At 32.1% G+C, this 14655-nt stretch overlaps 1 protein-coding gene across 1 annotated transcript; it reads left to right on the top strand.

The window, feature by feature from the left end:
• Positions 1-1433: 1433 nt before the first annotated feature.
• On the top strand, positions 1434-10005 carry LOC108776393 (synaptotagmin-10). The gene is made up of 10 exons (XM_018542992.1): positions 1434-1578; positions 5372-5634; positions 5710-5856; positions 6130-6261; positions 7182-7336; positions 7482-7650; positions 7740-7860; positions 8305-8476; positions 8556-8756; positions 9054-10005. Exons 1-10 carry the CDS (start codon positions 1434-1436, stop codon positions 9055-9057), a joined length of 1509 nt encoding a protein of 502 aa, XP_018398494.1. The 3' UTR covers positions 9058-10005.
• The last annotated feature ends 4650 nt before the right edge of the window (positions 10006-14655 follow it).

Below are 14655 nucleotides of genomic sequence, written 5' to 3'. Positions count from 1 at the left end.
CTTTGTTAACATTTTTGTTTTATTTGATAAATAAAAAACAAATCTATTTGAACCTAATATATTTACGATAAATAAATAAACATATATATATAGAGATAAATTTTATTATAATACGATACATACATTAGATAATATCTTTCCATGATAAGTATCAATATGATTGATAAAAATACGCCAAGGCTTAAAATGCGGTTTCACATTTTCAGTTGACAAATCAAAATTATCCTCTTTTCGAAACTCAAAACTAGACAGATTGTTCAAAGTGTCCGCAGCATTTGTTAGTCTAGTTATTGATATATTTTTTTTTGTACTATCCATATTTCCTAAATAAACACACGTGGTATGTACCTATTACAAATATACTAGTATTTTGATATGCGAGGTTATGTGAGCTGTAGAATACGTTTTGCTATCGACATTTCTGAATTGTTGAATTTACAACTTCAATTCAATAAACATCAAACACATTCGTAAAAATGTATAGAATGCTACAGAATTTTATATATTATGAATCATGCATTATAAATAAAAAAAACTAATACTATAATATGTGTTGTAATAATTAGTTCATAAATTTATAAATATTTTCCTTAATATATAATATAAAAAGCGATGTTTATTATGTTAATAACTTATAGCAAGTTCTCTCTCTCTCTCTCTCTCTCTCTCTCATTTCTTTTTCTATACTTTAAAATTAAAAAATAAATAGGTAAGAAAAAAGATAGAAAAATGTATCATATATATTTGTAATTACTATATGACAATAAAAAAAATTTACGTAAATTTAACTAATATTTTGAATTATTAACTTTATTAAAAGAAACAACGTTATATTAGTTCAAACGTTAGCAAATATATTTATTAATAATATGATTAATGAATATGTGACGTGAAAAGTTATACATTCGAGGATTATGGTAGGGCAAGGTACACACAATGGAAAAATATTATACCCCCAAAATGTGCGTTTTCAATTCTAGAACAATCCCTCTGAGAAAAGGTATCGTGAAAACTGAAATTACAAACATCGGAAACAAAAAGTATCTTCCGCTGAGACTAAACCGTCGAATAAAACACAAGCTTTATTTTTAACAATTTATAATTTGAGATATAAAACCTAGGAAAAATTCTATTTATGTTGTAATAACTAATAATGTTATAACATTTATATTTGAATATATATATTTTTCAGCATTTTTAATGCTTAAAATATTTTCTCTATATTTTATCATTGTATATACTTTATCATGTATAGAATTATAAATAGAATCCTCTTCCAAATACTATCAAAAATTATAAATTGCATACATAAGTAATAAAGAACAAACAAATAGATTAAATATATTTTGATCCATTAGCATAAAGTAGACGAGAATAAATATTGAATACAAAAAATTTCGAAATAATATATTCAATAATATATTTCGATAACGATGGGATTTTACAAAGAGAAAAAGGCAATGGTGAAGACTATAAGGAGGATTGGTGGGTCGTTCAAAGGAATGAGTCACAGGTCAGAGAGGGTCGAGAAGGAGGAGGTCAAGGCTGCCAATGCTAGACGAAATATTTTCAGACACCGTACCAATTTTTTACAACGTACACTCGTTATATTATATATTAACTGAATTGATATAAAATGGAAATTCTTGGGATTATCAAAATGAGTTCGCTTTATAACAGGATTAACTGTAATTCTTCGTACATATTACGGATCATTTATAAGTGCTTTGTGCGTTTATTTTCTTTAAAATACTACGAGCACGTAGCTAAATGACTTTTATTCTTTTTCTTTCTTTTAATATGCAACGCAATCTTACAAATACTTTGTAAAAATATTAAAATACATTAACAAGTAATAAAGGTAATAAACTCTTAATTTTTAAAAACAATAATAGGTTAAAAAAGGCACGTAAGAGTCGGTTGATTTAAAATGTATAAGAAGATTAATACATAAAATATATTTGCCTTCTATAATGTATTATTGTTCCATTAAAATACATGTAAGAATTACTTAATAATTGTTGTATAAGCGTTGAAAAATAACCCAGACATAAATGTCTCATCGTGTATACTAAAGGCAGTAATAAAGGACCGGAATTATTGTATGTACTAAGGGTTAATGGTGAAAGCACATGAACAGAAGGATGTAAATTCTCTAGACCTTGTAGGTGTATCCTGATATAGCACAAGAAGGACTATTAGAGCTTTCGTGCAGGAAAAAGGGTCAGGGATAGCAAACATCGTACAGCTAATAAAAAAGCGCAAAAACATAAAAACTATACTGATATCAATAAATATAAGATGTGTTTTGACGAAACGGCAAATGCGTGTATCAGCTGTATATATATATATATATATATATACAATATTCATCGTGTTTATATATATATGTATATATATAATATATAAACACGATGAAATGGACAACAGATTAAAGAAATAAGAGATAGATCGTTTTCCATTATACTACTTATTCAAGTACGTACTATACACCTTAAAGATCGAAACTATGATCATAAAGATTGATTGGCAGTTTGAAGGCTAGTAAAATATTTCAATAATTTTTTTATTAAATAACAGCTCACACAACACATTTATTGTTAATTATATTTTGATAATACAGTAAGGTATATTGCAATTTTTATTATATATATTCATTAAATTCATATTATGCAATTTATTTTAAATCCAATTAAGATATTAATATTCATGTGTATATAAGTTTCAATCTAATTTCCTTCTTTTTCTTAATGATCGAAAAGACTCGGAAAAATACTAGTAATTCATCATGTACGTTATCCGGAAAAAATTATTAACAAAAAATCTCTGAACAAATGGCGAGAAAATGAAACTTAGTTATTATCGGCGACAAACGTTAGAAGTCTTGTGATTGCAGTGATCCGTAATTCACGAAAGCTCATCAATCACTCTGCCACATACATTGCCGCGACTCGACATGGCTCCAACTGAAAAGTATCTCGTAAATCGTATTCTTTGTTAAAAACTTTACGAATTCGTCATGTGAGTATAAACTTTTCCTTGCAATGTAAATATGTACATGTAGCATAAGAAAACCATATCGGATATGTACTAACTTATGAACTTTATCAATTTTTTTTTATATGAGACACATTGGATGAATGCAAAAATTTGTACACGATTTATATTATTAAAACTCGAGCAGTAATTTGATATATTTAAAATTTAAAGTTTTTCTACTTTAAAACGAATTTTAAAGCTTAAAATGTTTATATTTAAAGGATTACTACATATATTTTTTAATTTCTGCAAGTTCAGTTTACGAATAGTTGGGTAAAATGGAAAATTCTCTTCTTATTTTGTATGCCTACGACGTGCTTAAAAAAATTTGACTTCTAGCGTGAAAGTTTTTTCTATAAAATCGGTTTTCAAAAATGTTCCTAAGATTTTTTATTACTGAGTTATCGCAAATTACATAAAAAAAACATTTTAACTTTGATTGCTTAAAACATATAATGAAAATACATCTTTTCGTTGTATACAATTTGTTAAAATGGTAAAATATGAAATCTACCGCGAAGAATGAATTACGGGGATAGTAAAGTTCAAATCAAATTGAAGAATGCAGGAAAACCTGTTCGTGCATCCAGTTGTAAAATTGCGTTGTCATTGAAATTTTGAGGGCACATTTTATGAAGATAAAATATAAACGAATGTCTTTTTTGACAAACTTTGTTATTTGAAAAAATTGATATACTGAGACCTGGCGCGATTTTACGCGTATGATTGAATACAGTGCAACTCGGGCAAAAGTTATAGTCTCGACACGAGATGTCTGCTATCGTAATAGCAAGTGAAAACTTCACGTGTAACAATAAACTACCAACGCACAACGCTTGTTCGTGTAGTTCTGTTTCATTTGCAAGGCAGCAAGCAAAAAACCCGCATACGGTTTTGTTTGCTGGTTTCATTTCATTTGTTTTCAAAGATAAAAGGCATACTGCGTGCTATTCCCTTTTTTAAACAGCCACGATACGTACACGGAAAAAAGGACAAAAGAGAAAGAAAAAAAAAAGCTAATATGTGCTCTGTCTCGTACACGCGCAATTTAGTCAATCAAAAGCTCTGTGTGACCAATCGTGCATCGATTTCCAATTACTTTTCACCTAGCATATGTATAGTAACATTTCAAACAATTGTCATCGGTAAATAATTTCTATAGAATAATCTTTTTGCCAACACTTTACTGATAAGGACAAATATAATATAATAATGCGCATAACAAAAAAGTATATTTAGGTTAAAATATTTGAGGCCCTTTTTTTCTTGCTAAAAACAGTATGTCTCATATTTCTTACTAAAAAATCAAAAATAAAATTTATACACAAAAGTTTATCTTCTAAACTGAAGATGTGTGTGTGTGTACAGAAATATTTTTAAACTCTCACTAATTAAACTCACTCTAATTAATTCTCAAAATTCTCTTGACCTTAGAATTCAGTATGAGGTACAAAATAGCGAAGAAGAACGCATTATATATTATATTTATATGCAGCTGATAACTTGTGCCACGTTAAAGCAAAAACACAGATATTTCTGTCATTGGCAAGACACGCATTGTTCTCGATAAACGAGAACGGAAAGCTCGAAGCGTACGTTGGTGTACGTCTCTTCATTTGCCTCTAGCCAAGGATAGCATTCTCTTTGTGGGATGAACACGATGATATATATTCCCTGCAAACACATGACATACACCCGCGCGCGCGCGCGCGCGTGCAATTTATTTAAAGAGCCTTTCTCATTTGCATCTTCTTTCTATTGCATAAACCTAATGAAAATCATGCTTTTCCTTCGGATGTGTGCTATTTTACGAACATCTATTTTGCGAACAGCGATTTAAATGTACATGATATCCAATCCAATTAGTAACTTATATAACATGAGTTTCATTATACATACTTAAATTATGCACAGTAACGTACGTTGCATAGCGATATGAATTCCTGCAAATATTTTACTTAATCCTTTCATGTTACGGTTCGTCTACGTAGCCTAGCATTGCGCAAAACATTTCAACAGAAATTTCTCATAAATTCCGCGAAGCAGGGTAAAACTACATAAAACAGTCGCTTTATATCATTATATCACATATTTTCTTACTGTACGCAGTAGAAAAATAATCTGGTTGCATTAATTGGGATTCTGATTGAAAATAGTCAAATCAGCATTTTTTAGTTGAATCTATTATAATTCTAAATGAGAAAAAAATCAGAATTCCGATTGGTATCAAAATATGATTTGTTCATTTTCTATCAGAAATTTTTTCAATGTCTATATCTATATCTATACCTTATTTACATTTTACGATCCCAATAATGAACACTTTTTCCAGAAGAATGGAGCGAAAATTTTTCCTATCAGCTTCTAATAGCGGCAGGAGTAGCCCTGGTTTGTATTGTTCTTCTGGCAGCGGTGAGCTTCCAATGCTCTTCCACTTGGAAATGGTTAATGAGCATGACTCGACATGAGAATGTTGAAGACACGGAGACCGATCAGATTCAACAAAACGCAATTCGCATCAGCCATTCTCTTCCGGACTTTCAATCGGAACCAATTACTCATGAATACGTTCAAGAGCAGAAGGATAATAAAAAGGTACTGTTGACAAATGCGAATTAGTAAGACGTTCCGTAAAATTCTGCAACTGTTTCAACGTTAACATTTTACCAGGTATTGCGTCAAACCACTTTACCCATCGTGCCAATGAGACATCAAAGCTTCCAACGTCAATTATCGCACCGTCTTGACCTGCCTAATATTAAATTTAGTATTTGCAGTTTCGAAAATCGCAGCGACTCCAGTCTTGGCCTTATCAAGGTATTTAGGTGTTATTTCGATACCTATATCTTTATTATGATAGCTGTTGGAATGCAAACAGCGACACAATGTTATTCGATTCCCTTTAAAACAATACAAGCTTATCATGTAACGTATAGAGTTCTGTATATTCCGGTTTTCCGGTTTACTTCCAGCTTTCTGTTTCATGTCAATTGATTGATACTATTGATACTATTGACAAATAATTGAAGTTATGAATTTTTATTTCATTTACAATATATAATATTGATATAAACTGTTAATTCTGTGTAGCCGGAGTTGTATAAAAAAGAACTTGTGAGACAAGAGAGTGCGGAAAGCTCCAGTACAACAGAAATGGAATACGCCGGAAAATTGCATTTCGCTCTACGCTATGACAAAGAAATCGAAGGTCTCGTTGTCAAAGTAAGTAACACGTAATAAACGAGATATATATATAGTAAATTATACGATAATACGAATTTTTTTAAATGTATGGCATAATAGGTAGAAAAATCAAGATAGACACATATTTAAATAAAATATTATATTTTATATAAAATAAATAATTGTATAAATAAAATTAAAAAAATAAACAAATCAATTAAAGTAAACTCTCGAAAATTAAAAAAAAATAAAATAAAATAAAAAATTTTTCTTAACTGGAAAATAACGAGTTTGGCGTGTAAATAAATGAGTTCATATTTAAACCTCGTTTGTATGTAATAAGCTGAAAGTGTATCCATTTGGGTTATATTCAGCACGTGAGATATTGAATAGTGATAATGTCATATCACAATATTGCATTTATGATGGACATATGTATGTATATTCTCTACTATGCTAAAATTAGTCGTGGCAATGTGTAGATTAAGTAATATCGTCTACATTAAGCTGTACTGTACGTGGTGAAGTAAAGTGCATTAAGATCAATTATACACGGCAAACCATTTCAACCATAGCAACGCTTCATGGATAATTGAATTAAAATATGATTCCATTAATAGCCTTTGCTCCACTTGTCGCATTGCATCATATGTAAATTGCCATAAAAATGTATCAATATCTCAAAATTTATTTGTGAAAGAAAAAGATTTTTATATAAAAGAGAAAGGTATCATACCGAATATGTAATACAATTATATAAAAAATAGTTCAACCATAACTATTTTTTTCCTATTGTCTACTAATGTAAAGTAATGTTTAATATGTAAAAGATAACATTTAATATTATTAATTATTATTGAATCCGTGTCTTTTTAAAGACAAAATATTATTTTTATTATTATCTTATATCATAAAATCTTATTTGTCAAGTTCAATGATATCCGATTCTTTGATATTAGGTTCTAGAAGCTCGCGAATTACCAATAAAAGATGTAACGGGTAGCAGTGATCCATACGTGAAGGTGTACCTGTTGCCGGATAGAAAGAAGAAGTTTCAGACAAAAGTACATCGAAAAAATTTGAATCCAATATTCAATGAAACATTTATTTTTAGGTAAAGGAATTTGTGATGCAATATTTACTGTAATCCATCATAAAAGACTTTTTCTTAGCACAGTTATGTGTCTCTATATATTAAATTTTATAATTTCGCAAGAAAAATGAAAACGCAGCGTTTGATATTTAATATATTTTATCAGCGTATCCTATGAAGAATTGAGGGAACGTTATTTACAATTCTCGGTGTACGACTTCGATCGATTTTCACGTCACGATCTCATTGGGCAAGTAGTTCTGAAAGGACTCTTAGAATGCACCGACCTCGAGCAAGAAATCGAATATACAATGGACATCCTTTGCGCTTTACAGGTAATTTAATTTGCATGAGGTAGACGGTTAATTATTTTAGACGCGATTACTTCGGGTATACAATTTTAACTTTTCAATATTATACGTAGGAGAAAGTCGATCTGGGAGAATTAATGTTGTCTCTGTGCTATCTACCAACGGCCGGTCGTTTGACATTAACTGTCGTTAAAGCTAGAAATCTGAAAGGAATGGATATAACAGGCAAATCAGGTCCGTATAGAATGGATCAGATATATTTTTGTTATTATTGTGTATTATTAACTCTTCGTTTGCAATTATATTTTCGCTCTCTCCATCGAGCTCATTTTTTTTTTACTATTTAAAAAATGTGGAAAAATTCAGAGTTACTTTTTAACATTTCTATCACATTACAAAATATATTTTTTAAAAAGATATTTTTAGAGAGGAAACCGGATCTTATTATCTCTTATTTCGGAAAAAAATTAAAAGCAAAAATTCGCTTATTCACAAAAAAGACTCAGATTACAGACCGAGAGTTAATGGAAATATCTTCTAAGAATATAATATTAATTATTATTATATATTTTTTTTATATTATCATAATTATATGTATCGTTATTACCTTTATTATACAATATCATTATATTAATATGGTAGCTATAACTAACTGAGTATGTTTCATTTCCTTGTTAGATCCTTATGTGAAAGTCTATCTGCTATGCCAAGGCAAAAGAATAAAAAAGAAAAAGACAACGGTAAAGAAGAATACTCTTTATCCCATCTATAATGAGGCGCTCGTTTTTGACGTTCCCTCAGATAACATCGAGGATGTCAGTCTTATAGTGAAAGTAATTGATTACGATAGGTAAAAAGAAGTTTTCGACACATTTTGAAATTCTTTTATTAAAGAAAGAATGGAAAATTAAATATTTTACGCACACTAGAATCGGATCGAACGAGTTGATGGGCTGCACCGCGATTGGGTCGAGCTTTATTGGGATTGGCCGTGATCACTGGTTAGAAATGCTAGATAATCCGAGAAAACCCGTAGCACAATGGTATCCGTTAATGGAGACTGTAGCTGGCCATATTCCAGCCGTAGATTCGGAACCACTTCCAGTAAGCCTGAGCTGCTTAAACAGCAGGTGGGTAATCCTCTGTGCGAATTGTGACTGACCTTTACAGGCTAGAAAAACCACTATAGTGGATTTGAAACAATGTCATATTTTTGAAGAAAAGAGTACAGTCAAATAATAACTTATAACAAATTTATACTTGAGAAAAAATTATTAAGTTTTTAAAATATACTCTCGCCCTCCAAGGTTTAATTAGAGATAGCTAAATTCACTATAATAGTCCATTGGAAATTTAAATTCTTGTATGATAAGACGATGAAAATTTTAATAAATTGTTAATACTTCTGACAAAAATTCGCATTGCAGATGAAGACAAAAGGCAGAAAGTACAATATGCTACAAGAGCTCACAAATATTGTCAGACGTCGGCTTGGACATCGTCTCCTTCTGTCGTCATTTAATGCACATCGCTTGACTGACTTAACTACAATCTCTGTCTCAAAGAAAGGCCGGAAGGCGAACTCTGTGCTTTGCAATCTTACCTCGTGCAGCAGGCATGAAATAATAAACGATCTGGCGTAACGAAAAAAACCGATCACTCAAGAAACATATGTTGCTCAATTCCGGCGATTCGATGGGGATCGTGACGGAAACGAGATAAATTCACGTTGCTTTATCTTTCGAGCTGCTGCTCGAGATAGTGCGGGCTGGTCCCGCATTGTTTCAAATGCAGGTTATTGTTGTATTTACAGTATCCCCGTAGTGTCCTCTCTTATCACACGTGATGTTGAGCATGACGGTAGCTTAAATGTTCTAGATTAACGCGTGAGATCAGCTAAAATAAGTTTTTATAGATGACGAAAATAAGCGTGAGGATTGCAAGGCCTTATCCTCGATAAAGATGAAGTAGACGAATGCAGATAGCTTTAGAGATGGATTATATTAGTGGCAGAGTATATATCATTGAATATGATACATGTTTAAGGTAGTACAAATAGCGTTGGATCTATACGTCGTTTATTATTTCACGCTCGCTACCACTTCTGCGCAAATGTTCTATTAACGTGATATATGTTTAAACATAAAGGCTCGATACAATTAAACGGGCACTGTTTGTGATAATGTATCTGAAAACGCATACGCATACTGACACACATATACGTACAGGTAACATACGTAGCGACCGTGTACTATATCAGTAGTTGCTTCGTACACATATGTACGTTTGCAACTATAACGCGTCTACTCAATTGTGAACTTGATAATAAATAATGATACACATCGTGTAAGTTAATTATATAATAATAGAAAAGAAGAGCAAGCAGTCCTTTTATTATATTTAATAAATTACGAATGTATCATTTTATGTGCATGCCATGCATTTAAAAATATGTTCGTAATATCGTGAAAATATGAGATTTACTGTAAATTTTCAACGAGAAAACTGTTTGATTTTTTGATGAGTTGTGCCTGGCCAAATTTACGAATGTCTTTAACAAGTTTTTGTGAATTCTGTTTTATTCACGTATTTCTAAGAATATATCTGGTGACATTTACACAGAATGCATGGAAAGAATTTAAGTACCAAAGAAATATGGGCGTTTCTGGAAAATAGATGACGAATGGAGTATTTTCAAATATTTTGTAAGAAGTGAAATGAAAATGCGATGACAAAATGTTTTTAAATGCATTTACGTCCTCTTATTTTTGTTAAAATTTTTCTGTGATTTAAAATTTCTTAAGCCCTTGTCAATCGCGTGAAGAAATGGTAATTGCGCCACAAAAATGTAAGTAAGCTATACATATATAGAGTTATATTACGCATACCATAGATAATCGAATATGATATCAAAGCTGAGGTGATATCTGAGTGACAATTGACTAGCGGAAAATGTGCCAACAAAGTAACTATTGTTATAAAGTAGTGTGATTAAAAGTAGTACGTTCTAATCACATGTTTGATATAGAAACTTCAGAGTCAGCATGCTGTAATAATCTTAAAGTATTCCCCTATTTGAAGTCAATATATTTCGACTGTATGTCTTTTTTCGTCTGTAAAGCGTGAGAAACAACTTTTTAAATCCTCGAGAGTTTTCTATCTATTTCGTTGTTCCAGCGATGCCCATAGCAAAAAAAAACTACTGATTTTTCGTACAAGTGGGACATTCTACCACAGAACTGAGCTTTCTCAAATAACTTTATGTAATAAATGGAACAGTCGCTCCATACTGAGAGTAGTATTTAAATGAATTTTTTATGTAAGTATAGAACCTATACTTACACACAAAAACGCGACGCAAAATGTGATTTCCCCATTAGCGTTGATACAAAATTATTTAAATCAGGATGCACTCGAGAATGCTAAAGTAAGCTTTCAGTTTTTTTTATTACATGTGTATCAGTAAAAAATTTAAACGTTCCTCTTTTCTATCTCGAATACTGGGTCACTAATTCATGAATGATAAAACATCGGTTTTTTGAGATGTAAATGGACTGCGTACTGGATTATAAAATATGAATATATAAATCTTGGATGTGTATATTTATGAATATATAAACGAGATAAAATATATTATGCAAATGAGTGTACATTAAAAATTGTGTTAGTACGTATTGTAACTGTCGAAAAAAGGATGAGTACTTTGTTTTAATATCTACTCTAATTATGAAAGCGATCGTACATAATTAATTTATAGACAAATAACAATAATATCAATATGGACGATGTGTATACTTTTCTAACGAATACATATCTATATTGTACATTTGAGTACACCCAGTGCTCCCTGTTATGATCGTGAATAACATAAATAAATAGATAACAAAGAAGAGATTTACACGTTTTAATTTTACCTGTTCAATTGCAGTATCCTCTCTATATTCTGAAAAATATATATGTAGATTTAACACAATGCGGTGTTTATATAACTCTTACTGTGATGGTGTTTATACCAATTCCAATACAGCGAGAATTATATTTAATCCTCTGCCGGCAATATGGAATTTTATCTCTTCCGTCGGCCAGCAGTCTTCGAAAACAGAGCAGATTTTCTTTATTGTTCCAAATTATATTAGAATTGATAATTATAAGAATATCATCAAAGACCCCTTGTTGCCGGTGGAAGGTTGTGGTTTTAAATCTGCTTTTATATTTTTTTATAACGTATTGCTTAAAATATGTCAAATTTTATTGTTAGTCGAAGTCCAAACTATAAAGAAAAAAGATCGTCTGCAACATCAAATGTACTTTTCATTTATTTGACTACTTATCTTTACAGATTATTCTACCTTATGCTAAGATACAACTTTCCCATTATGTTATCTTCTAATCGAACATTACAATACTTCTAAGTATAAAATAAGCGATAGAGCTTATATATACTGGTATGTAGCAACGACTTAAGTACCTTTCTATCTAGTAGTACTTCTTAAAAGTGGCGGGAATTAATCTGTACCGCGTATCTCCTGTCAATGACGAGGTGCCCGTGATTACGGTTTGGCTTCGCCGGAAATTAATACGAGACAATTGTCGAGAGAATCTTTCGATGGTGTGCCCGGCCGTCCTACATCCACCGATCGAGCGTCGAACCGCTCACGGGCGCGCTTTAACACCGCCGGCAAAACAATTAGGCCACTAATTAAATTTTGTTCGCGGAACACAACGTTTGATCGTACTCTCTCTTTCTCTCGTGTGTACGCGTGTGCCTGTCTACAATTGCTTCAATTCAAGAAATGACGAAAATGTTCATCGAAGACACCCGCAATCGGTGGGAGGCTCGATCCTGACGAGATGTAATCGCGTGATTAACAATGATCCGTAAATTGGAAGAGCTCGACTATGATTCGCGCACGAAGATCGGGTCGCGTCAGATCGAAGTAGGAAAAAGAATGAGTCAGTGCTTATAAAACATTGGTGCAAACGTTGCTCGACGAGCTCCCTTGAGAGATCCCTGCGCGATCGAGACTGCTTCAACTTTACGGCTACGTGTATATTGACTTTCGTATGTAGATGTAAAAAAAAACCGATCATACACGTCGACGAAAGCTTTCGATAAGCTACGAAACTTTTTCGTTATAGACTCGATTCACATTCCGTTGAGCTTTCCCGTTACAAGTTTTACGTTGACTTTCTCTTCCGCGTAGCTTTTAAGTAAAACTTTGAGAGACTTTAAACCAGGTCTTTAAGTAGATAAACGTGAGCCTAATAAAGTAAGCGCTTGAGTGTTATAGCCGCGTGTTTTGCAGCGTTGTTGTTTCTTTTCTGTTTCCGCCCGTGATTACTTTTATAAACAGACGCGTCAATTAATCTATAGATGTAGTACTTCTCTACGGGCAGCTCGCGCGGCGTGAATGAACCGGAACCGGATAAAACTTTACATAGTTCTTATTACGTTCTTCTCCTCATAATCGTAATGTCGATAATTAAAATTATCACTTAACACGCAAACATTAAGGGCCTTATCCGATGAATATACAAATCTATGCTCCTATATAGGTAGCCGTCAATATTAAGTATATTAATGTGTAGCCACAATCGTATAATAATAATAATATTAATAATAATGACAATAAATCGTAATCGTAATAATAATATAGGCAAACTCTTGTAGCGTTGTACTTAGCGTTATTTAAAATAGTAGCAATATTTTTTTATGTACTGAATGTTCAAGTACGGACAGAAATCGATCTGAGTTAACTTCCTTTATGTATATTAGCAATATGGAGGGAATTCACTAACAACTTGCTTAAAGAGTGCAGCACATTCTCACACATCTATAAACAAATATAAAAACTCTTCTCTCTTATGTGACCTCTTGTCATCCTGATGCATTCTCATCCATTACGCTGCCTTTGCGCCTACTGAATAATTGCAAAAACACGTGCTACCACGCGTCGTCAAAATTATCTCCATTATCTCGCAATTCAACTACATATCTTTCTAACTTGATGATTTTATGAACAAGGAGCTATTTGCCAATTATGTTCCTTCTTCAATCCAATCAATCTAGATAGCTAGATAAACAAATGCAGTTTTTTTGTATATATATTGTATATAAATCGGCTAAAAGCAGGAAATGCAGATGGAATGTCGTGCGTTTCTTTTTTTCGTTTTCTCTTTCCCATGTTTCTCTCTCACCGTAGCGAAAATAATGTGTCGATAGTGCGCCTATACATCGAGTACACACGTAAACATTTACACGCGTGACACAAAAATTCGTTTTCATATGTAAGAAAATTAGCGATATTGTATTGAAAGCACTCAGACACAACCCTCAACCCTTCGGCGTTTCACCCGTATCATCCCACTCTTCTTCATCCTTTCTCTGCCATTCATGCCTTCATTTTTCCTCGCAAACAAAACGACACGAACGATCATGCAGAAGCACGCCCATAACGAGTGGCAATACACCATTATTAACACGTTGCACACGTAACATTCTCCTATACATTTAAAAATTGTACGATTACCGATGATCAGTTCACGAGGGTCGTTCGCCTGATCGTTCGGTGCACAGCAAGAATTGATATTACGACCGTAACGCTAACGTGATCTCGCAAGCCCAAAGTGATTGATTGCTAGAACGACGGCATTATGCATTTACTTTATACAACTACACGTAAACGGTACGGCATATCTTTTTAAATGTATCGATATCTAAATGCTGAGGATCGCAAGTGATTCACGACAGCGATTCGACGGTAATTCTTGACTAGAACACATATCGAGGTATGGGGAAATCTATCTTTGCTATCGTACCAAGCACCAAACAATGTTAATCGGTAAAGTTGTTTAAAATGTCAAAATTTATTGTAAAAAAAATTATGAAAAATGTGCGTTTTAAAAAGACTTTTGACAACTACTCGAGCGCTAATATTCCGGAGTTTCTTCCAGATCACTTTTTAGCTAATTGACGTCATTTACTAAAATTAAAAACTTCATTTATTTTATTTTAAGCAAAGCAAATAA

The sequence above is a fragment of the Cyphomyrmex costatus genome, unplaced genomic scaffold, assembly GCF_001594065.2.
Source record: "Cyphomyrmex costatus isolate MS0001 unplaced genomic scaffold, Ccosl1.0 scaffold36, whole genome shotgun sequence".
NCBI classification, from domain to species: Eukaryota; Metazoa; Arthropoda; class Insecta; order Hymenoptera; family Formicidae; genus Cyphomyrmex; species Cyphomyrmex costatus.
This window is presented reverse-complemented; position numbering and strand designations above follow the sequence as displayed.